At 42.8% G+C, this 25,824-nt stretch overlaps 1 protein-coding gene across 2 annotated transcripts in view; it reads right to left on the bottom strand.

Moving 5' to 3' along the window:
* Positions 1–17,916, bottom strand: part of LOC129331697 (glypican-5-like) — a 622,271-nt gene extending 604,355 nt beyond the window's left edge. For both annotated transcript variants that reach the window (XM_054982130.1, XM_054982131.1), the window contains exon 1: positions 17,366–17,916. In XM_054982130.1, the coding sequence (XP_054838105.1) occupies positions 17,366–17,555 (190 nt within the window). In that variant the 5' untranslated portion in view covers positions 17,556–17,916. The remainder of the gene's footprint in view (positions 1–17,365) is intronic.
* Between the last annotated feature and the right edge of the window lie 7,908 nt (positions 17,917–25,824).

The following is a 25,824-nucleotide window of genomic DNA, read 5'->3' as shown; positions in this document are numbered from 1 at the left end:
AGCATATTAAGTTTCATTCTGAAGCCCATGTCGGCACCGTGAGGCAGTATGAGGACCTGAAAATGGCTTGAGGAGTGGAAGGTACAGCTGTTTCTCCCTGTGTATTGTGAATACAAACAGAAAAGAGCCAATGTGGATCTGGTAAGGTTGCCAACTCTGGATTGGGAAATTCCTGGAGATGTTGGGGGCAGTACCTGGGGATGGAAGAGTTTGAGGAGGGGAGGAAACTCAGCAAGGATGTGATGCCATAGAGTCCACGCTCCAAAGATATCATTTCCTCCAGCAGGTCTGATCTCTGGAAAGCAGTTATGATTTCAGGAAATGCCCCAGCTGGATGATGGCAACCCCAGCATCTGGGAGGCACAAAACTCCCATTGCACATGTGACACAAAATCCAAATACAAGGACTTTTAAAAATAAGTTTGATCAAGCAGGACTCAAGAGAGGCAACATATAAATACCCTATATAAATAAATAGCCTACCCAGGGTCATGTCAACAAATCCATATTGCAATCCTATATCAATGTTGCTATATACTAAGTAAATATTCCCAGTAAAACATTAAAAATCATATTAATGGATAATATGTACATAACAAAAATTCAAGAACCTTCCAAAGAGTAAAATGCTTCATAACAATATATAGCTAACTAGATTTTACCACCACCCCTCCCCACTTTTTTAATACTAGCACAGACTCTGTACTCCTTTCTCTATTGTAACTGTTTTGGAGCAAATTATTGCTGACCTCACACACAAATACTGCCAACGCAATCCACACAACCTAAGCTCTGGCTCATCATGAAAAAACACAGAGGTTGTGGGAATATATCCCTCCAAAGTATGGGAGAAAGCCACCACTCATGGTTGTCTGCCAAAAAACATGTTGTCAAAAACTATCCAGACAAATCATGAAATTTCATGGCAGCTGCAGCTTCTAAATGCCGGCTGCTGGAATACAAATTGCATTGGCAAGGGTTTGACTTATGTGAAATTGTGGTTATGCACCCAGTTCTAAAAAGGAAAAAGAGAGGAGGCAAGAAAACAATGAAGCAAATGGTCTATATTTATATTCATGAGGAGAAGGGCACTACCTGAGCGATCAAAAGTTCTGGCAGAATCTTCATGAAATAACAACTGCTCGCAACACAATATGAGACAATATGAGATCAAAAATCGGACATGGGCACTTTGAAAGTAGAAATAATTTTTCAGCCCTATTCAAGGCTGGCTTAAATCGTGATGCTGCTTGTGGGAATTTAATCACTAAACAAGACTAGCTGTAACCTGTAAGCAACTCACCACTAAGCTCCTCACTTTTCCTGACTCTTAACTGCTTCTGCAATCCTGAAACACAGACGAAACAATCCTGTATAGACCAGTGACAAGAATAAGGAGTAGCCTTCAGCCGTTACTACTACAATTTCAATGACTGCGCTAACTCATGCCTGTTCTGTGGCTCCCCAAATTGCACCCAAAGCCCAGTTCTTACCCATTCATTGTTTTTCATCCACAGATGCAAAGCCACTACAATGCAGACTCAATTATCCATATTCATGTACTTGATTCATGTACTTGGTATCGTCTTGTTTCTAGAATTTACTGTTATATTTGTACTAATCATCTCACGTGGTCTCTGTTTCCAGTTTGTTGATGCTGGGGATTGGTGACTGCTGCCAAGCACAGCTGTGCTCCACAACCTGGACTCTGCATGGGCCCAAGTCCCCCAGAGTCAGTTACTATGGATGATAACCTGACCTATGATAGCAGTGGCACCTTTAAGAAAGTCTTGTCACTGAATTTCAATATATGGGAAGAAGATACAGGAGGTATCCCTTCAAGTAACCTGGACAAGTCTAATTAGCTATGAAGATCAAAACTAGCATCTGGAATTAAGTCCAGAAAGAAATTACTGATCAATTAATGGTTGCAACAGCAGTGTTCTGTGCTCTGTAAGCAAGTGATGTTGAACTAGCCTGGTTTCAATATTCTGGACCAGCTAGAATTTCTAAACCCTGTCCAGGAACCACCCCTCATACTGTAATGTTGAAGAGTTATCCAAAAAGGGGGTTAGCTAGTTATCAACCAAATTGATAAAGGATTCCCAGCCAACACTTAGTTTCCTAACAAAGATAAGTACAATAGGGGCTTTTTTCTAACCTCACAGGAGCTTCCAAAACAAGGAGACCAGGTCTCCTCCTTCCAAGGAGCAGGGGGGGGGGGGGACTGCTGAAATGCTAGTATCGTTCCAATGGTACAACATTACTTTCAGCAGATATTCAGAAGTAACATCGTGTAATTCTAAGTAGAAGAAAGTAATTCTAATAATAAATCTCAGAGTTTGTCATTATATAAATGGAGGTCATTAATAAATCTAATCATCAAATCTAAAATATCTACAGGGCTTCATTTAGTAAATGTGCTGTCCAGCAGCAAAGATCTGAACTTGCTGGGACTTTGATGCAGTTAATTCAAAAGATAACAGTCAGGTCATAATTATTATTTGCTTGCTAAATTTTTGTCCCAGTCTTCCTCCAAACAGCACAAAGAGGAATTTTATCCAGGACACTGCAACTTACCTAAGTCAGCCAGTGAATTTCAGAGCTGTGCAGAGATCTGAGCCTATAGTTGTTCTCAAAAGAAGGGTAAATGCTCTAGGCGTGTCTCCAATCAGAAAGGAGGAACAGCAAATGGTACAAGGAAAGAATTCTTTAATGCTGAGCAACTCCTACGCATTTTGCCTCAGCTTCATCAGGGGTATCTTCAGAATTCTTTTAGACATTTATTCATTATGTGCACTGGTTGCACATCTGCTGTTCCTTCTTCATTTTGACTTGGTGTGCCTCCCTCCTTCTTTTCCATGCCTCCAGTTACTCCGTAGACAGAACCTGGGAGCTAAGGAGCAATGTCTGATAAATCAGGGCAGAGTTTTGTAGATTGTAGGCATAATACCAAAACAAAGAAGCTGCCATGGATAACAACCAACCTGATACAAGGGTGTCACCCCCTACGGTACTCAATTGAATACCGGGGGTAACACCCTTGCATCCGCTTGGATTGTAGGCATAGCCTTGGGGTGCTGTTATAGGCAGAGAACAGTTTCCATAGAGTACTTCCACTGTTCTATAGGATTACCTGGCCAGGCCAATGGTCATCAGGAGAGAAGCAAACAATTAAACCTCCGGAGCCAAAAGCAAAATAGCTAGCTACCAGTTCTGTCTCCAGTTCCTGAGATTTGATTCCTTCTCACTGGAAAGCCTCAAAGTGTAGCTAAGCCTCAGCTCAAACCTCAGAAACGCCAAATCACACTGGCTCCGAAGTTAATTCAGGGATTCCCACCCTTGTTGAACCTGTGGGCACTTTTGAAATTATGAGAACAGGTAGTGGGTGCCGTAACAAAATAGTTGTGGGGAGGTCACAACATGGTGGGAGATTCAACTAAATGTAAGAAGGTTTCAAGCCAGGCATTCTCCTGTGATGGAGAGAAGCATTTCCAAATGGGTGCTCTTTACAGACATGGATGCCTCCTGGGCTCTTCTGAAACACCTCCTATTCCAGCGAAGTGGAGAAAAGCCAGAACTGATTCTTTGCTTTGAGGTAGAGAGGCTCTGGGGACCAAACATGGTGTAGATCACTGCCTTAGTTAATTTTGAAGACATTCTTAAAATAAAACACTGTTTTACAAGGCTAGTTATATTTTTTTATTGGCTACAGGCAAGAAAAATTCTTTGTACAATTTTCTGTTTTGGCAACCCTCAACCTCTCTTCCACCAAACATTTGTTTCTGACTAATTCCTTTCCACCCCCTCCCATAAGTACTTATTATTCAATAATAGAAGGAAAATATTGCAGTTTGAAAATAGTAGGTACGTTATAAATGCCTAGGAAATCCTATTTGTGATTATTCACCAAACTTAGCCAGGCTTCCCATCTCCCCTCTGTGGGCAGGAGATCTCCAGACCCCAGCTTCTAGCACTCTGGCAGCTGACAGAAAGAAAAATATTAAAGATTGCCATCAGGCGATGGCGTGATGTCACTTCCAGTGCAAATCCAGACGTGACATCAAAACTCTCTAGGAATTGCTGGAAACTCTATGTCTTTTTGCCCTAGAGTTTTTGGCAATCCCTGGAGTGCTGTGATGTTACTTCCAGGCTTTTTCCAGAAGTGATGTTACAGCGCTCTTTCCATGTTCCCATCCCATTTGTTTCTGCTGGTTACTAGCCACAGGCTGGCAACACTAGATCTAGCACTATGCTAATACTATGACCTTCACTACCAACAACAACACAAGGAAGCCCACTAGGGAGATATGAGGTAACCAAAAACAAAAAGGTCTCCCAATAAGCAATTAACAATGAGAAACAGGAGTCAATAACATAACCTTGCCAACTTTGGTTCTGCCTTTCCATCTTTTATTTATTTAAAATATTTATATCGCACCTTTTTTCCTTTGACTCAAGACAGCTAGAAGCACAACTTTCTGGCAGATGCCCCCCCCCCACTTACCCTTGCAGTTGGGCCAGCAAGAAAGGGGGGGGGCATAAATGACAGTGTGCAATGTATCAACATCACATTCAGGTGAAGATCTGGACAGGACATCAGCACATCAAGTGACACTCCAGCATTTCTCCCAATTCTATGGTATTACCACAGAGTTGGTGGGGGGGAGTCTAGAGTGTCACCTGATGCAGTGATATTACAATTGGGTTTTCATCCAAAAGCAACACTGCACATCATACAATGTCATTTACACCCCTTCCCCACCTCTGAAGCTCCTGAGGATGCCAGCCAACGGCCTGGCAATCCTAGTAACTACAAGTTGTATAACACAAAGCATAAAGAACCATTAACAAATTAAAACCTAGAAAAAATTAAAAATAAAAATCTGCTGAGGCAGTTCATAGGAGAGCTGCATGGGGGTGTATAGGGAGATGTGGTTAAAAAAAAAAGAGGGTTCTAAGCCATGGACGGATTTTAAAGGTAAAAACCATCTCTTTGAATCTGGAAGCAAATTGGTATCCAGAGCAATTATATTAAGTGACAAGTTTGATATTATAAGACAAGCAGATGCAAGTCTTTGAGCTTTTTACTATTTAAAACTAGAAGCAGCACACTGAGGTACAAAGAAGCACATAGGTTCAGTGCATGCAGGGGGGGGGGGTACTTAGTTTTTTGACTTCCAGTCATTTTTCCACCCAAAGTTGCCTATCACAGCTGCTTTCCACCTGTGGGGAAAATGATAAGGGTCCAGATTGTACCATTAATCAATTCATAGACGTGCATCTGTGTTTTCCCATACATCCATAAAACAACTAACAGAAGAAAGCTTTCGATGCTACTTAATGTTACGTTAATCAATATGAGCCTCATATATACTCTGCAACCAGAAAACATGCTACCACCGCAATCAAGCTGTCAACCAAATTAAGAACTTATTAATTAAACCTTTTCCCAAATGTGTAAGAACAAGATAGAAGAGAATGCTGCCTGATGAGAGCATGGGATCAGACAGAACTGAAAGTAAGCATTTAATGCACAGAAAGAATCAATATCACCTTTTGTACACTTCATCCTACCCTTAATTAAAGGGCACATCAGCCAAAGTATGGCATACTCACAGGTTAGAGCACTCACTCAGGCACCTGTTCTTAGGTCCATACAGCAGAGACAAGCTCAGTCAAAACATCAGCCACTGGCCGTTTTCACACGCTGTAAATGCCTACAGAAGGTCGTGCAAAACTTGCGGCACGATGGCGTCTTCATAGCGCGATTTCCCATTTAATAGCGCGATGAAGAAATCGTGTCATTAAAAGAGAAATCATGCTATGAAGATGCCATCGTGCCATGAATTTTGCGTGATTTTCCGGCGGTTTTAGGCATGTTAAAATGGCCATTTATTTACAAGGAGGCAACTCTAACAACCAACAACTTCAGCTGACATACAAGCCTGGAAAGTGAAACAAAAGATTGGCCCAATAGGACAAAACTAATTCACACAGCTATCACAGGAGGAGCAGCAGACTATTTCATTACATACATACGTGTATACAATAAATATACCACACAAAGTTTAAGAGCATATTAACTTTTCAGATGTGTAGCTATTTGTTATTTTCCAGGGCACTAAGTGGAATCTAACAAGAAAAAAAGAGGCCTCAGAAAAGCCTCTTCATCATTTAGTACTTGTATCCCATAGAGAGCTGAGTAACTATATTCTGAACTAAAATACAGAAATGAAATCCTGGTTGCTCCCTTTCAGTAGCCAGAAAGTTTTGGAAAAATAAATATTTATAGTATTGGGGAATTAGTGTACAAATAAGTACAAGGTTCACCTAGTGGTGGCTGGTGAACCAGTGCCCAATTTCAGACTTCCAGTATATATTTTAGAGAGTACAACTGTTGCCATGAGAGTTTGTCCCTCTATAACATTTAAATATCAATTACATCTGTATGAAGCAGCCCAAGGCATAGCCATATTTTAAGAGAGGGGGAGGGGGAGGGAGGGAGCATGGTGCAGTGGTCAGAGGGCCAGGCTAGGGGAATCTGGGTTCAATTTTTACTTAGCCTGGCAGCTGACTTGGTGACCAGGGATCAGACTTGTTCTCTCTCAGCCTACCTCATTATTGTGAGAATAAAATGTATTCCAGTGTGAGTTTCTTGAAGAAGGGTGGGGGGAAATTAATTCAGAACAGAACAGTGTGTGAACGGTTCAAGTGACATTTAGCATTTACTCCATTTCTGCCCTCTGAACATATGCCTTCTTTCCCACTATTTTGTCTGCAAGTATTTGGAGCAACCCTGTAGAATAGAAAACAAATGGGCAACACTTTTTCAATAATGTTCTAAGAATGGACGCCTTTATTTTTATAACCACAAGAAAAAACTCTACCCTCGTGGTTTTTAAAAGCCTGACATAATTCAGAGCAACGTTCTTTCTTTAGCCTGTGCAGAATATAAAACCTTGCTTGGTGGGCCCTTTCACATCAAGCTCCTGGAGAAAGCAGGCCTTTTTAATGTCATTAGTTCTTCCCGAAAAGAAGAGAAACCAGCAGGCATTAGTAGTGCCTGCCATACACCCAGCAGGCGGAGGAAACAGCACACATCTTGGAAAGACTGTGGCAGGAGGTGTTTTGCACACATTAATTCTAAAGAATGAATACAACTATCCTCATATCACTAGCACAGTCACATCACACACTAAGCCAAGAATGGGGAACTCCAGGAGGGGAACAGAGCAGGGAAGTGTACTTTTGCACAAAATGGACCAGAAGATAAAGCGTTACTGATGCATTAAGATCTCAGGATTTTGGAAGCTAGAGGCTGGCCACAAGGTTCAAGAAAGCAGTAGTTAAGAAGACCATACTGCCCTCTCCATGACTATTTATATATCCTTCATATAGTTCAAGCCCATATAGTTCAAGTTTAAATATTAAAGCAAGCCTATATTTTAAGTATATGGACATTGTACAAACGGTTGGAGTAAGCAAACTCATCCTATCTCAGAGAAGAAATCAACGCTGAAACACAATCCACATCCATGCTCAAGCTCATTATATTTATCTGAGGACAGGCACTAGGCTAACAGATGGATCCAACCATTTAAAGTATGACCTAATTAAATTTGCTGTCTAATAAATAGATAAATAGCCTCAGAGTAACTAGAATCACTCAAAGATTGCAGGTATCTGCACTGATTTGAATAACCCAAAATCAAAATAACACAAAACAGGCTTTTGAGCTTTACCTCCTTTTTATATACAGCCTCAAGAATTTGAAAGCATGTATTGTTGTGTTATTTTGATTGGTTCTGACTGAAGTTATTGCATTGCTTTTGTTTTTAGACTCATGCAGTGTGATTGTTTTAACCAAGCTCACTGAAAGTATATCAGAGTTTAACGGTTACTAAGGAAAAAGGGCGGTTATACCCCTGGACACGAACAGTCTACCCCAAGTCTACTCAGGTATGCTGTTAAGTAGAGAATTTCATATGCGACCTTTTATAGTTTTATAATTTCTGTTATAATGTTGATTCTAATTAAACAGTTATTATTAACCTCTGCTACTTTGTTTAATATTTGTTAATTTAACATCATGCTTGATTTCATTTTTCTATTGTCATATATCGCATCAGCAAATTCTCATTTTAAAAACATTCTCTCTATAGATGGTTTTTCTGGAAGTTTATAGGTTCTATACCTGTTGCTCATTCTTTGATACTTTAGACTCGGTAATAAATAGATTTTTAAAAGGTATTCAAATCTGAGTGTGAAATACAGTTGCCAACGAATTTCAACTGGTCTCCAGGACACAAAGATCAATTCCCCTGGAGAAAATGGCTGCTTTGGAGGGTGGCCCTATGGCATTATATCCTGCTGAGGTCTCTCCCCTCCCCAAACCCTGCCCTCTCCAGGCTCCACGCCCCAAATCTCCAAGAATCTCCCAACCTGGAGTAGGCAACCATACTGTGGAAAGATATTTGAAAAAAATTAACTGGATCCAGGTGATGGCTATCCCACAATGCGGGAGTTCCAGACAACATTTCAAATATCTATTGTTAATGTGCCTGTCCCTGGACTCTGTGGGGGGGTGGGAATCAGATTTTCTATATATGTGTGACTTGCTAGGACAGTGTGTGTTGCTGCTACTGAAGACAATGTGATGTGGAGGGTGGCAGTGGGTGGGGGAGACTGAATTTTTTTAAAAGTGAAGAATGAGAGACAAAGAAATAGGACTTGAAAAGGGGACATGTAATGTAGTCATGTATGTGTGTGATATGAAGCACAGAAAGAGGGTTAGCAGAGAATGGGGCCTGCAGAACATACTGAATTAAAATTGTCACCAAAAAAATTCCCTATGGATAATGTAGTGATATAGTTCTCTCAGTAAGGTCCAAGAAGTAGTTCTTGGTGTGACATGACTCAAGTACTACTTATAGTATCATAAGACTACCATTAGATATGTAGTTCTCCAATACAGAATAAGGCAGCGTCTAATAAGCCACAAACAAAAAGGACAGCATGAAGTGAGAAAAGAAAAGACTGCAGAACGCCATCAAGTTGTGAAGGGTGCAGCCAAATCAACAGGTGCATCTGGGATTTGCCTCTGTTGGCTACTGTCTCATAGAAAAGACACCAGCAATGCGGCAAGGCAGCCTCCCCAATATACTGGAACAGCTCTCATCTTGTTAGCAGTCATACTCTCCCTCACACTGAAAGAACAGCTTATGAATACGGACATATCATAAGCTTTTCCTCCATGTGCTTCAAGCACCAGACATATTTCCTGGCTAAGCAGAACAGTTCCCAACTCTGTCTGGAGATGGAAAAATACTGGAATGTGAGTCATGATGAGGCAAGACTGGCTATCAGCCCCACACCCCAGAGATGAACAAAGATTTAAAACAAAAGAAGTCTTCCAGAAACTCCTGCTTTATCTCATCCACATCCTTCCAAATCTCTCCTTATCCTCCTTCCCACTGGGTTATTGAGGGACCTGATAAACTCTTCCCTTCTGGTAACCAAAGGACACCAAACACTATTTTCACCTATAGTTCCTCCCTGATATGCACAATCATACCTTTCCTGACTCACGGTCTAACTCCAGAGACAGCCATTAAGCTATTGTTTTGGGGGCAGAAGACATAATTCTGCCCCAGATTACATTTTGCAGTATAACTGGGCTCTCAGCCATGTTCTGGACCCACCCACGCACTCTCAGATACATCTGAACAGTCCCCCCACCCTTCCATGAGACACTGGCCACCCTCACTCCTACTTCCACAGACCTTCTTCTCTCCCAAGACTGGTAAATATAGCCCCTTCCTGAATCTCTCTCCCTCTTCCTCACTGATTTCCTAGTTAGCTCTGTATGTGAGTGGGTGTTTTGTTTATATTGTGTGATTGCTCTCTTGCTGCTCTTTTAATAAAAATCATCCCAGTTGAACTTCTGCCTATTTACTTGAGAGTCCACTGAGGGAACGATCCTCATATACATAGGTGGAGATCTTGCTAGTTACCCCCTTTCACTACTTCTCCTTGTATGCTAATTCCCCCAACTCACAAGACACCCCCACTTTAGGGTAACAATCACATTACCTGATTTAGCTAACCTGGGGTGACCTCATAATCACACACACAGACCAGAAAGTCATATCAAACTTGAAATGTATGTGTGGGGTCCTTCTACCATGCTTTAACTAATTGTGCACAGACACCCACCGCTTTGGCTCACATCCTGCTCACCAGTTACAAGCAGGGAGCCAGTCTGGCAAGCTGTTCAGATGCTTTCTCATACAATTAGATGGCTTCCTTACAGGAAACTTCCACCATGTCTGCCATCACTTCACATAATAAAAAGAGGGGGGAAAGTTTGGGACGGAATTTGGACTTACTACTAGATACTTCACTCACAATGGCACCCTAAGGAGAGTTGGGAAATGCTGAGGCAATTGATCAGAAATTCACATGTAATCAAGGGAGTTCAAACAAGATATATTCATCTGGCAGCCATGTTTGCTGTGACACTCTCAGCACATCTAATTTTAATTACCTGTTCATGTTAGCAATAAAAGGATTCGTGTTTATGCCAATTGATAACTCTTCAAGCTCCTCAATTACGTATTTTAGTGCTATCTACTATCCGGGTTTGTCTCCCCCACTCTTGGTAGCAAGTCCTCAATTACGTATAGCAAAGTCATTTTTCCTTTATAGAATGGTCAGATGGGACAGCCAAGGAAGGAACTGAGGGCTTCCATCTACAAAGGCTTGATCTTAGTGGCAGTGAGGATTGTTAAGCCTGGGGCAAGTCACATTATTGGGGCTGCTGGCAACACACCCTTTGAAAGTATTCAAAGCAAACACAGTCTTTCGCAATGGCTGCCACATTGAACTGCATGCTGGATCTTCCCTTCTTTCAATTCATCTTATCAATTCTCATTTCTGCTCCCACTTTTTGTTTAAGAAGTAACATAAACTTTTTGTGCGTTACCAAAAAAATCATAAAAACTATAAAGTTGTACAGCCATACTAATGCAACTAAATATTTCTACAATATATACTACCACACAAAAAACAGAACAACAAACCCTGCCTTTTTGTCCCCCTCACAGCACAGGGCAGGCCAATAAAAGTATTGTTCTAGCAACACATATATTATATAATTTGACAAAAATTATAAAAGCCTTATGACAAGAAAAGGTGTAAAATGTGCTGGACTACTAGATGTCAAGCTCCATCATAGTGGGCTTATCTACAGCACAAAAAGACCCGAAAGGATAGCCCACCACCTTCTTCTGGTAGCACTTGTTCACCTTGTACTTGGGAAAGCAGAAGGCAAAACAATAACATTAATAACGTTCAATGTATATACTTCCCTTCAGTACAACTTAACACCCACTCATATTGTATGTTATTATTATCCCCACAACAATAACCCTATGAGGTGGGTGGGGCTGAGAGAGCTCTGGAAGAGCTGTGACTGACTCAAGGTCACTCAGCTGGCTTCAAGCAGATGAGTGGGGAATCAAACCCAGTTCTCCAAATTAGAGTCCTGCTGCTCTTAACCACTACATCAAACAACATGCCAGTAGAAGATACATAACACTCTTCAAGGAAGGATTCTAGAAAACAAATATCATAGAGTAGGGTGCTCTCTCACTGGTATCTAGTTCAGTATCAACAAAGAGGAAAGGAAGTGCACTAGTCTAACAGTGCAATCCTAAGCAGAGTTTCTCCAGTCTAAGCCCATTAATTTCAATGGGCTTAGACTGGCGTAACTCTGCATAGGATTGCACTGCAAGTGTTCTAAGAATTACTGTCATAGCCCAGTCTGAGAGTGAGGTCTCCTCTGGAGGAGAGGAGCCTCGTGTAGCCAGCCAGGACTCCTCAGGAGAAGAAGAGTTCTGTGTAGCCAGCCCTAGCCCTGACTCAGCAGAAGCCAGCAATCATGAGCAGCAGCTGCTGGCTGATCAAGGCTCACAGCTAGCAGCTGAGACACCAGCACCCTCTAGCCCCAATACCACAGGGGAAGCTCAGCCAGGAACTTCCACAGGGGAGGCTCAGTCAGGGACTGCCAGCACCACAGGGGAAGCCCAGCCAGGGGCTTCCACCCCCCCAGGCTCACCCACACCTAGAGAGCGCCGCAGGCAGCGCCAGAGACTGGAACTGCAGGAGAGACGGCGCAGTGCTCGTCTCCTGAGCCAACGCCAGCTGCTGGAGAGTGATGATGAGTAGCATCAGGATGGAGCCCCAGCAGCTGGCTGAAAATCACGCCTGGCTATAAAAGCCAGTCAGGAGCAACTGCCAGGCGTGGAAGCAACGTGTCAACTACCTGCAACCACTCCCTGGTACCTTGTGTCTTGCTCTTGCCTGCACCTTGACTTGATACCCTCGTGCTCTGACTTACGGACTGGACTTGGCTTGGCTTTTTGGATCCTGGAGGCAACCCTGGCATTAACCTTGTGCTCTGACTACGGACTGGACCTGGCTTGTGACTTTTGAACACCCCTTGGCTTCGTGCTAGTACCTGGACTCCCAGCTTGGGCGGGCCCAGCCCATGACAATTACAATGTGATTCTAAGCAGAGTTACTCCAGTCTAAGCCCATTAATTTCAATGAGCTTAAACTGGAGTAATTCTGCTTTGGATTGCACTGTTAGTTACTTAAAAGAACTAAGTGTTCTGCTCAGGGCTTTTTTTCAGGGGGAACGCGGGGGAATGGAGTTCCGGAACCTCTTGAAAATGGTCACATGGCTGGTGGCTCTGCCCCCTGATCTCCAGACAGAGGGGAGTTGAGGGGAGTCTCCCCTCTGTCTGGAGATCAGGGGGTGGGGCCACCAGCCATGTGACCATTTTCTCCGAGGGCAACCCACTGAGTTCCACCACCTCTTTTCCCAGAAAAAAAGCCCTGGTTCTGCTAATTGGAGGACTGTGGCAGAACTTGTGAGAAAGATGACAACCACAAGCCTTTCCTCCTTCAGTAGGTCCTGAGCTTTGTGTTACATTTGGATCCCACTCATTTCTTTTTTAAGGCAATTTTTATTTATTTAATGCATGATAATAAATACAAAATTAGGAACTACTTAATTACCGAATGTGATTCAAAACGTATCAATATGCACAACTAAACTTCTTTTTTACTCTCAAATCATCCTTTCGACATAACATTATAGAGAAATCGAATATGCTTCCCAACCTTTAATTTCTTAGTAATTACTAATTTCACTATATCCCAAATTTCCCTTAACCATTCAGTTTACTCGGACAATGCTTTGTTTTCCAAAAACTAGACAAAACCGGCTTTACAACTGTTAACAACTATTTAGCCATTTCTTGAACTGATCAAATACTTTAACATAATTCAATGGGGGGGAAATCTCAGGGGCCTTGGGTAGTACTACTTGGGCAGCCCAAGACCTTTAAAATTGTCCCAGCCACTACATTCTCATATTTCTGTGCCCCCTCACATGACTGCCTCATGTGGAAAAAAACAGATTTGGATCCCATTCTTTCCCCAAGGAGCACTAACAGCATTAGGCTTTGGCTCAGAGGCAACAACTTGCCCAAGAGCCAAAGAAGGGTCTGAACTAACCTCAGAACTCCTACCATCCACCGCACTATGGTGGCTTAGGTGCCAACTAGCACACAGGGTAAGATGGCATGGACTATACTGTAGTATCAGCATGCATCTCTTTTTACACTTTACTTAGCAGAATGGCATTTTTGTCTGCTCTTGGTGCATTCTCCTTCATAAGTTCTGTATCATCATCGTAATAAATCTCTGCTTCACTGATTTTTGGTTAAGAAATTGCCATCAGCTACTCTTCATTCTGCAACAAACGCAAGCAACAGATGCTTCAGAGCATAAGAACCAAAATTAATATTTCTATAACATGTCTAGCAGCTTAATTACTCCCTGACCTTGAGCAATTTGTTTTTAACTTGTGACCCAAACAAATAAGAGATGATAGCTTTCTCAGGTTTTTCAGCTGCTCTACTGTGCTTACAAATATAATTAGCTTACAAATACACAGATATGATCTAAATGTTTAATCATTCCAAGGTATATTTTCAGAGGATAGTTGGCTTGTACATTAAATGGCAGTTCTCAATCATTTGCTCTGGTGGAAACCAAAAAGCTTTCTGCCAGCAAGGACATATGTAAAGTGAGGAATTAATATTTTACAAACACTCAAAATGGAATAGTTTGTTACCAAGAAAATGGTAACAAAAGACAAGACATCTTACACAGGGATGTTCAAGTGAAAGAACTTACACTTGTTCTCCCATTGTGGGTGAACATGCTAGGGAGAGAGAGAGTACACTTGAATATAAGACCACACAGAAATAAGTCACTTGAGCGTCCCCATGTAAAATGTCTTGTGTAGAGACTCTGAGTTTGTCTTGTGCCTAGCACACAATGCACACATCACAATAGGGAGCACTCCAACTACATCCTGGCTGGATTACTACAATGTGTTCTATGCCTATGAAGGTGGTCTAGAAGCTTCGAATTGTCTAAAATGCAGCACCGAGACTATTTGCAGTTGTAACTTATTTGGGAACATGTCCTCAGTTTTGGATGCCCCGTTCTTGCTGCTGGTTTGCTCCTGAATCAAATTCAAAGTGCTCCTGATGACCTGCAAAGCCCTATAAACGTGTGAACCAGGTACCTGAAGGACTGCTTTCTCTTGTATTAACCTGGGCACCCACAGGAGCAATCTTTGAACGTCCTGCTTTGGGTGTCCCTGTTTACTGAAACAAGTGGATGTGTGCCCAAGACAGCACCTTCTCGGTAATGGTGCCTGCGCTATGGAGCTCTTTCCTCCTTACAGAAGCTCACCTGGCACCAAGTTTACATTCTTTTACATGCCAGATGAAGACAGTTTCATTCTCTCCCATGTTTTATACCCCCTTCAGTTAATTTTTAGCTGTCTCATTTGTTTTATTATGCCCTTGTTTTAGCTCCATAAATGTTTGATGCTGGCTTCTTTAGTTTGTTGTGTTGTATCATTAGGCATCTCCTATCTTTCAGACTTTTTCTTAAAAGGTATATATGTATTAGACTGGAACAGAGATGTTTTTAAGGGCTGGTGTTTTAACAACTTTAACCAGTTATTGTAATTTTGAAATGTTGTAAGCTGCCTCAGATACAGTCCCTGGAGAGATGTCAGTTATAGAGTGTCACAAGTACCAATTGTACAGTGCCCGTGACACCACTATGAAGAGCAACAAAACTTTCTTACTCCTTCCAATTATTTAACAAATAGTTTCTTTTTCAATAAACACTATTTTAAGGTCAAATATTTTCCACTGCATTCTAGCATGGAGAACTCATACAGTTCTTTAAAAAACAAATAAAAGTAAAGCAAAACTAATCACCAGAGTGATTCCTTTAACCTTTCCTTTTCTTCTTATTTATTCCAGTTTTAATCTGCTTTGCTCTAAGCAAGGACTTGATACAGACCACAATTTTAATAAAATCACTGATCAGTCTAACAATCATCACACTGTCCATTCTCAGATGAATGAGGGAAGTTTTGAAGTTGCTTGGAAGGGAGGTTGTTGTTTCCTGATCAAGCTCAAGGGAGGGGAAACGACGGCAGGTGCTGCAATCTTTACCATAAGTAAAGGGGGGGCAGTAGTGGGATAATTATCTGAAACTGGGTATATTGCTCAAGCTGCAGTCCTATATGTAGACTTATTTGGCAGCAACAGTGCGAACCCAAGCACAGTTACACCCTTCTAAGTCCAAAGAAATCAATGGGTTTAGAAAATGTAATTCCATTTGGGATTGCAAACTATGCATGTTTACTATAACTACCTCTTACTAAAGAATATAGAATGTCTGTTTGCTTGCTTTAAACTTGTTGCTAATTCAGCTCAGTGCAACACAAGTAGGAGCTCCTTGTCTAGGCAACTTTCCTACAGATATTGTAGAAACTAAGATAATCTTTGATACAGGACTTATTTTTGTTACCCCTCTTCCAAAAACAGATTCATTCCACATTTGCTTCCAGTTTATTTACCCTCACTTCTGAAGTACATGGTCAAATCTCTTCTGGAGATATTATGAAAAAGAATCACATCACGTTTATATTTAAAACCCACCAAATGTTTATGTTTAAGTGCTCACTATACAATTATTAAAGTAACTTTCATAATGAAAAGGCACCCTTCTTTGAAAAACATGCTTTACAGAGCATGAGGCCCCTGCCCTGAGGAGCTTACAGGCTAAAATACCTCACCAGGAAAGCAAGCAATGTGAGGAGGAAGCAGGGATAAAGAAGGGAAGAACGCCGCAGTTGCAAAATGAATTCAGTTTCTCCATAAAATAAAGTTGAGAAAAAGAGAGAAGCATATCCTGAAATGAACAGAACATTACATAATATCAATTTCAGTAAAAGGTGCAAGAACTACATTTGATATACACATACAGTTAACTGTATTGAAAGGCAAAGCTGCTACTTTTCATTATAAGAAAAGTTTCCTTTTGACTTTTCTGCAAAACGTGCTTTATTGTGGTCCACCTGTGACCTAGTTAAAACCGATGCTATAAAATTTTTTCCACTTTGCATGAGTCTTGCAACAAAGTGGTCTGGGTTAAATTCTTTCTTGGCCTGGTTCCAAAAAGACTCAACAGGCTTATACCAAAAGTTCCCTTGACTTTACATTTATAACCAAAAATGATCTTTCCCTTGGACCAGATAGCCTAGTACTCTAATTGGATGCTGCGACAGATTCCTTGTTCTGTGGCCAAGTTGGGTGGGGGAGATCCCAGGAGAGATCTTCTGTCAACCTTGTTTGTGTATCCAAACAGTGGGACTTGGCTAAAATACTATAACTTCCTAGAAAGTACAGAACAGGGAAGGGGCGGATGAGAGAGCCAGAGGAGGCTGTTATGCATCCAACTTGAGTTTGCAGGGAAACTACCGATCTATTCCACAGGAGGTATCTTGCTTGCAAGTTGCACCTACTGACTTCGATTAACCAAAACTGAATTATGAGTCCATAGTTCCCCTCTCTCCTTCCCGAACTGCTGTTTGGCTTTACATCGTGAAGTCACCTGACAACAACAGTCGCTGTCCTGAAGAGAGGAGGCAAAGACCCTCTAGAGTGGGAAGGGGGTCTGCAAACCGGGAGGGTCGCAAACGAACGCCCGCCCGCTCTCCCCTCCTGAGCACAAGCGGCACTGGCGGGGACTCCACAAGCCAAGCCAGTGCAGCCCCTCCCTGATTCTGCCCGGGTCCCACCGCACGCCTCGGTCTGCATCCTTTGCAGCTGCCCAGGCCGCCCGGACTAGATCGGGACTCGGGGTGCTGCCCGAGTGGGTGGGGGCGGGAGGTGAGAGGGAGCAAGAGAGTACTGACCAGCCGTGGGGACATCGGGGACCAGTTTGAGGGGGCCGATCTGCCGGATCTGAAACGCCGTCCTCACTTCGTGGCAGCTGGGATTCTTCCCTCCAGAGACTCCGCCGCACAGCCCGGCCGCCGCCGTGGCCAGCAGCAGCAGCCCGAAGCGCCGCCGGCACCAGATCCCAGGGCTCCTGTCACCGGCCATGTCCACATGCCCCACCAGGACGGAGAGAAGCCCGGCGCGTCCCCCGGAGAGCCGAGCGCGCACACACTCCCAAGCGGGCAGTGCCTGGGCAGGCCGCCGTCGATCGCGTCGGGAGCAAACTTGCCAGCCAGCAAACTTGCCAGCCGGCGCTGCGCCCCTCGAGTTGAGCTGAGCTGAGCCGGGCTCTGCCCTGCGCCGGCGCGCCTGTCCCCTGCAACGTGCCAAGCCCGGAGCCGGCGGGACTTCGCTCGCCCTTGCCTGCCCTCGAGGCTTGCACCGGAGAACGCGCGCCCGAAGCCGGCCGCGTCAGCTGGCCAAGTCCGGCGCTCCCAAGCTCCGCTTCCTTCCCCGCCCGCCTTCCCCGCTGCGCTGCCGCCAATGAACGCGGTCGCCGCGCGGGCTTGCCGAAGGGGCTCGCTGTCCCGCCGCCCAGCCCTCGGCGCACGTCGGGCCTGGGAGGGGGCAGCAGTCGCTCCGTTCATTGGCTTGCGCTATAATTAGACTGTAGACCGGGCGGGGGGCAGAATCCGGAGGGAGCCTCCCTGGAAAGCCGCACTGATGCCGCAGATCCCGGGCAGGGCGTCGCGAGCCAACTCCGCTGCAAGCACCGGGCGAAGGGAGGGGAGCGGAGAGACGCCGCGCCGCGGGGCTTGCCGAAGGCTGGGGCCATCCGCTGCTGCGAGTCGCGGGGAGCAGGTACCGGGCACCAGCCGGGCTCTTCAGCTGGGGCGTTCCTCATTACTCTCAAACCGACCTCGGGATGCCCACATTTTTGTTTTCCACCGATCGGCACACTGTAATGAGTCTTAAGAGCTGCTTGGCTTGCCCTGCCAGTGACAACATTTAGCTCCACGGCTGGATGGGGGAGAATCGAACCCGAAATGACAAATTGTGTAAATCCATCGTAGGAGTGAAAATGCTTGTATGAAGTTATAGTTCTGAAATAAGTTAAAATGAACACCCAATAATGATGATGATGATGATGACTGCACTTACATACTGCTCTTCTAGACAGAGTAGTACCTGCTCAAAGCAGTGTACAAAGTCCCTGTTACTATCCCTGCAACACAGCTGGGGAGCTGGGGCTGAGGGGAGTGGCTTACTCAAGGCCACCTGCTGAGCTGAGGGCCCAATGGGATTCAAACCAGCAGAGTGCTGATTTGTAGCCCAATCACTTAACCACTATATAGAAATTGGATGTGTATGTTGTGCACATACTTGTACTTTTTTATGACAGAAATCAGGAGATTTGCAGGAGACAAATTCAGCAGGTGCAACTTTTTCCCAATATGCAAATACAGTGATGGGGGAAGCGTCTCCTATTGGATTTGTGCAGCTATAGCCCTTCCAGGACAAAAAATGGCACGCCTAGTGTACACTAATCAGATAACAGCATAATTTGAGCCAAAGCTCACCATTGTCTTTAGCAATAGGCCAAGCAGAAAGTTAACTGTTTATTAGGCTATCCAAGCATTAGGTGCTATACAGAAAACAGGACCTAATAGATCATCATTTCTTAGAGACTTTCAGACTACCATAGACAGGGACAGGATGGCAGGGGAAAGACATAGGTTCACAATCGTTAGTGCATTAGTGAGCACATTTTCCCAATTCTACAGATAACAAACAAGTATATAAATAAGAAATGCTACAAACTATGCGTTGGGATAAACCAAAGGAAGCAGAAGACACAAACAGCTCCTTTTCTGCCGCTACAAAAACAGCATCATGTCACCTTGCGGTTAGGAGGTTATGAAGAAAGAGTTTGCTACAGTAGTGAAATTCTAAGACATTTCCAGCAATTATTCTTCCCAAATAAATGAGTCTCTGTCTGGAAATTCAAGGCTCACCAGCTTGTCTGTGTAAACTCAGCTGTGATTGAGAACTCTTTGTATAAATGCAAATAGGCCTTGGGGAAATGCTGCTGATAAGCAGTGAATGGGTTTGGGGATGTAAATCTACTTTCCCTGGAAAGGAAGAGGCCATAGTTTGCGCCCATGTTCTGGGATGATTCCAGTATTCAAAGGGGTTGACTCCTGGTTTTTGCTTCACAACCATGTCATTGTTTAGAAACAGATTAGGGGTTTCATTGAAGCCGCATTGCATTGTTGGAGTTTCTGCACTTGTCTGGAGCAAAATCAGAGACAAGGAGAAGAAATTAAGATGGGGTTACAGCAGATTACGTCTTAATATGCAACCAGTGCTCACAGTATCCCTGCTCAAGAGATGTTGCTGAAAGCCAGACACGCCCACCCAAAATTTCAGCCTTGCCATAATGTTTAGCATCAACACTAAACAGGTTCCACACTGAAAATATCTAGGCTGGGTGGGTATGGAATCTCTAAAGGTTTTCAAGGCTGGCCCCCAGGTCAGTGGGCCCACTTTCCTTGCAAGATTCTTGCCCTTCCCCAGTGACTCGTGTAACACAGTCAGTTTGACAGTCCTTGATCTGGAGTCCCTCCCTCTCCAGTGGTTTACCTAGTGATGTGGAACAGTAGTGAAAATGGATTTCTGCTCCATTGTGCCTCAGGGGTCACATCAGTCTGTCTCCCACTCTGCCTTACTTAATAGCAAATAGCATCTGAGGTGTCTACTTCATTTTTTGATACCCATTGTTTCAAATAAATGTTTCAAATAAATAACTACCACCTCTAGAAAAGGAACATCAAAGGTCTTTTCTTCTTGATGATGTAAAATCTTGTAGTGTGCTTATTGTCTGTTCTCATCAACATCATAATTAAGTCCTGATGGCCCATGGAATCTGTTTCTGTAACAGTGGTAGGCCATCTACAAGTCTCTAGTTCTAAAATTTTGTTCTGAGAAGAAAATTAAACATATAATTGTGTGATCTCTATTTATATTCAATAGAATATCCTTAGTGGTCAGCTTATCTGTAGTTTTAGGAAGTTTTTATGATACAGCTGGTTTTATATTCTTAATATGCTGCCAAAGTAAATTGGATTTATTTAAAAGTAGAGCCCTCGCTATTTTCTAAGATCAAGAATTTTAATAATATGTCAATATATGCAGGCCTATGGATGCCTGCTCAGACTATTTGGGAATGAAACAAATGTTGGCTATTCATCAGTTTAGAGTGTTTTTATCCTGCTTTTCTTTTCATTGCTAACTCATGCTTCAGGCAAACAAAAAGACAATATTATATGTGGAAATCACCAAGTGGCCAATACAGGAACCAAATAGATTATATAATTGGAAGCAGAAGATGGAGAAGCTATGTTCTCTCTGCTAAAACAAGACCAGGAGCTGATTGTGATAAAGAACATGAGTTGCTAATATCAAAAATTAGAATAAAGCTGAGAGAAACATTAAAAGAATCACAGTGCCAAAATATAATCTAAATAATATTCCTGAAGAATTTAAAGTCCATGTAAAGAACAGATTTGCGATGCTAAGTTTAATTGATCATGATACACAGAACAACTATGGGCTGAACCCAGAGATATTATCAAGGAAGAATGTGCAAAGGCTATTCCTGTAGTCAAAGGAAAGGAGAAGCCTAAATGGATGTCTGAGAAAACTCTTAGAATTGCTAAAGAGAGACGAGAAGCAAAAGGTGACAAAAATAGAGTTAGAATTCTAAATGCAGCTTTTCAGAGACTCACATGTGGAGACAAAGAAACCTGTTATAATAACCAGTGCAAAGAAATAGAACAATAAAAAAGGAAGAATGAGATGTGTTTCGCAATATCTTGCCAAGGGGCAAAAGGTTCTTTTAGGATTTGACAGCAATGAACACACAGGTGTGAAAGGAAAACACATTTATTAAACAAAAGCAAGTGAAATACAGAAGAGAAATAAGTGCATACATTCAATGAACAATGTAACAAATCATACATACAACATAACAGATCATGTAAGAATAAAAATAACAGAGAGACAGCTTATGCTCACAACAATGCCCCTTCGGCTATTGGGAACCCCAGACAGCAGCGGGTGGACTCCTTTGGCCAAGGTTGCACAGCACTGCGCTGCTTCAGTCTGAGCCAAGGTTCTAGCCAAGAGGTTTCTTATATGGGAAGAACTGCATGTTTCCACCTGGCACCTTAATTCCCTTCAAATGGAGAGATGATTAAAGGGGAGATGATTAATTGTCAAGAAAGGGAGGTGCAAGGTCAAGAATACCCTTAGTGTCCAAGGCTGGCTGAATTGCTCAAGGCCAACTGTTAAACTAGGCACCTGGCCATTGTCCAAAAGATGACCTCTTCTAAACGCCCTGTGTCAGGTGTTAATCTAGATACCCTCCGACACCGTGCTTGAGACAAGTGAATATTAAATTGCAAAGCAAAATCCTTAAAGAGAAAAGACCTTATATCAACAAAGAAGAAGGTATATTCAGGCTCTGGCTGAGATTGAGCAAGATGCCAGGGCTGCAGCACATCACTAACTCCTTGAAATACAGTGTTCTTCCACAATGCCACTACACACAAGATCCAGGAAATCAAAGGGTTTGAATTTTCAAACCGCAGCTGAAAGATCAACATGGAAATATAGTATCCGACCTGGAAAAAATAATAGAAAGATGGAAACAATACACTGAAGAACTATACAGAAGAGATGGAAGGATAACAGATACCTTCAAAGAAGAATCTTTTGACAAAGAACCAGATATCTTAGAAAGTTAAGTGAAAACTGCACTCAAAGCAATTAGGAGAAACAAAGTACCTGGAGTAGATGAAATACCAATAGGGCAATATCAAGCTTCAGAAACTGTGTCCATCAAAATCTTAACAAGAATCTGTTGGGGAAAAATGGAAAACAAAAAACTGGCCCACAGACTGGAAATGCTCAGTCTAAATTCCAGTTCCAAAAATGGGGATGCCAAAGAGTGCAGCAACTATCCAACCATCACGTTAATTTCCCATTCAAGCAAAGTGATGCTCAACATTCTACAGCAAAGAGTCAGGTTTAATTGTATATGGCCAAAGGCCATCACAATACAAAGTTAAAAACAGTAAAAATAGAAATCTATCTTACAAGCATAAAATACAGTTATTGAGATAATAAAAATAGAATACAATTAAAATGGGACCTTAATAAATACCAGACAGTTATGGGAAAATTAGGTTTCTAAGGAAACAATCTTGGCCCTAATCTTTTTTGCAGCCAAGGCAAACAGGGATACTCTGCTAGTGACAAAAGAATCAGTATCAGATAACAAAAAAACTAATTTGTCAATATCAGAGGTAAAGTTACGCCCCACTAATAAGTTGGCAAGAAATTTAGTTCTAACCTCTGCATACATGGGACAAAATAAGGTGTAATGTAGAAGATCCTCAGAAACTGAGGCACCGCATATGCAGAGACGGAGAGCCATTGGGGTTTGATGGTATCTTCCTGTAAGTAAAGCTGTCGGCATTGTTTGAAAGCGCAGGGAGGTAAATGATTTTCTGAGATTTTGGGATGTGATATTCACTAAATAAGGAGATCTAACATGATCTCTTTTGATCAGTTTAAACCAAGGGGAAGATCTGGACTGGGAAATTGTAAGACTGTCCAAAAAAGCATCACATTTGTAGACCCAATTTCGTAAGTTGGAACCATAATTTAAGACCCCCAACAAATCATCTGGAATGGTATAATGAACAAGAATGTTATTGTAGCAAGCTGCCCAGGGTGAGTCACTGTGTGTCATCAGCTGAAAGCATTGCTTGCTGAAAGTGTTGGTAATAACAGTATTACCCTTGCTCCAGAATTTAAGTATGGCCAAAAGAACCCTAGCTCTAACTGAAGGCAGACCAAGTTCTGCCCTCATTAGGGCTGCAGGGGTCCCCCTGGGTAGGGCAAGCAATCGTCTAATGAAAAGATTTTGAATCGATTCCAGACGGGTTATGATATGTTCTTTCCAACCCCAGACTTCTATACCATAAAGGAGGTGGGGGATTGCCTTACATAAATACAGTTTTATTGCAGGGTCTACAAGAGATCCACCCTTGGTATAATAAAATCTCAGAATTGCCCCTATTATTTTTAAAGTGGAGGATTTAACAATATCCAGATGTATATTCCAACTTAGGGTCTTGCTAAAGGTCACTCCCAAATACTTAGAGGAGCTGCACTGTTCAATGGGAATTCCATGAACACTCCAGGTGGTCCTTCTGGGCCGCCTTCTAAACACCATGACCTTGGTCTTGTCATAATTTATTTTGAGGGCCTCCTCTTTGCAGTATTCACCTAGTTGGTGCAGTAACCTTTTTAGTCCAGTTTGGGTAAGGGAGAGCAGGACCATGTCATCAGCATATAAAAGAATCGAAATTTTCTGATGACCAAATGAGGGGGCAACAAACTCGGGACCTGATAACCTGTGCACTATACCATTTATGTACAGGTTTAAAAGCATAGGAGCAAGTACACATCCCTGCTTAACCCCTCTAAGAATTGGAATTTCATCTGTTAAAGAGCCTGAAGTACCCACCCTGATTTTGGCAAAGATGTCTGAATGTAATTCCTGAAGAAGAAACAGCAAAGACTCTTACTGTATATGGAAGGAGAAATGTCAGATGTTCAAGATAGATTAAACAAAGGAAGAGGCACTAGAAATCACATTGCAAATTTACGATGTCTAATGGAACATACAAGGGAATTTCAGAAGAAAATCAGCCTATGTTTTATAGATTACAGCAAAGCTTTTGACTGTGTAGATTATGAAAAATTATGGATGGTGTTAAAAGAAACACTGGAGCCAAGACTAATCTGGGGGACCCAGTTGTAGGCTGTGCAGGGAGGGAATAGAGGGCGCATGATGACTGCCACATTTGGATAACAATGGGGCTCCCAGCAGCCTCTGCAGGGCAGCCTCTGCAGGGCAGCTCGTGTCACCATGGATTCAAGACGAGGCCAGCCGATCAGAACTGGCTAGCCTGGGTGGTGAGCAGTGGGGAAAAGGGCTGTGGACCTGGGTGGCATGGTCTCCCCTCCAGTCTACCACTAGCCCTCAGGGGAAGTTGGCCCTGCCCCTTGGCACTTGCCTCATGGCTGACATCCCATCCAGCCCTCCCTTTCATCACAACTTGGGAGTGGAGGAGGAGGTTTGGGCATTGGCCACTGATCCGTTTGGGGGGGAAACAGGGCCCATGAGCTCAGTTTCCCTATTATGGGGATCCCCTTAAGGGGTTTTGGAGAGTGAGGCATAGCAGGTGCATGCCCAGCTTGGAGGCTGTCAGGTGTACCTCACTCTCAGGTGGCAAGGGTTCCACACGGGTATCCACCCATGTGGTATCCCACTAACTGTCATCCCATTGTTGCGCCCCCATCGGGACTGAGGAGGCATGGGGGTCATTGGCTGGCAGGCGGGTCAGCTGATGCTCAGATCTGTGCTCTATGCAGTGCCAATGCTCTGTGAGCTGTAAATGAATAAAGCTGTGGCCTCTTTCATAATGCCCCCTAGTTCTCCTCCCCCCTTCAGAGCTATCCTGCAAATGGGGGTGCCACAACATCTCATTGTTTTGATGTGCAAACTGTACTCTGGACAAGAGGCTACTGTTAGGATGGAATATGGGGAAACAGGGTTCCCCATATGGTTTCCAGTTGTCAAAGATATCAGACAAGGATGCATATTACCTCCCTACCTGTCCGACCTCTAAGCAGAGCATATAATAAGGAAAACTGAATCAGATTTAGAAGAAGGTGGAATGAAAATTGGTGAAAGAGACATTGACAATTTGAGATATGCAGATAACACCATGTAACAAGCAGAAAATAGCAAAGACTTGAAACAACTACCAATGAAGGTTAAAGGAGAATGCACCAAAGGAAGATTACATCTGAACATCAAGAAGAGAAAAGTAATGACTACTGAGGATTTACACAATTTTAAGGTGACGAAGAAATTGAAATTGTTCAAGATTTTCTATTCCTTGGATCAATCAACCAAAAGGGAAACTACAACCAAGGAATCAAAAGAAGACTGGGACTTGGAAGAGCAATCATGAGGGAACTAGAAAAGATCCTTAAAGATAAGGCTGTCTCTCTGGGGACCAAGATCACTTTAATGCAAACTATGGTATTCCCAATTACTATTTATGGATGTGAAAGCTGGACAATGAGGAAAGCTGACAGGAAAAAAAATTATTCATTTGAAATGTGGCGCTGAAAAAGAATTTTATGGATACCATGGACAGCCAAAAAGACAAATAAGTGGTTCTAAATCAAATCAAGCCTGAATTCTCCATAGAAGCTAAAATGACAAAACTGAGGCTATCATACTTTGGTCATATCATGAGAAGTCAAGATTCTTTGGAAAAGTCAATAA

Source organism: Eublepharis macularius, chromosome 6, assembly GCF_028583425.1.
Source record: "Eublepharis macularius isolate TG4126 chromosome 6, MPM_Emac_v1.0, whole genome shotgun sequence".
Classification (NCBI taxonomy): domain Eukaryota; kingdom Metazoa; phylum Chordata; class Lepidosauria; order Squamata; family Eublepharidae; genus Eublepharis; species Eublepharis macularius.
The sequence above is the reverse complement of the archived record's forward strand: the minus strand, read 5'-3'. Positions and strand labels throughout refer to the sequence as shown.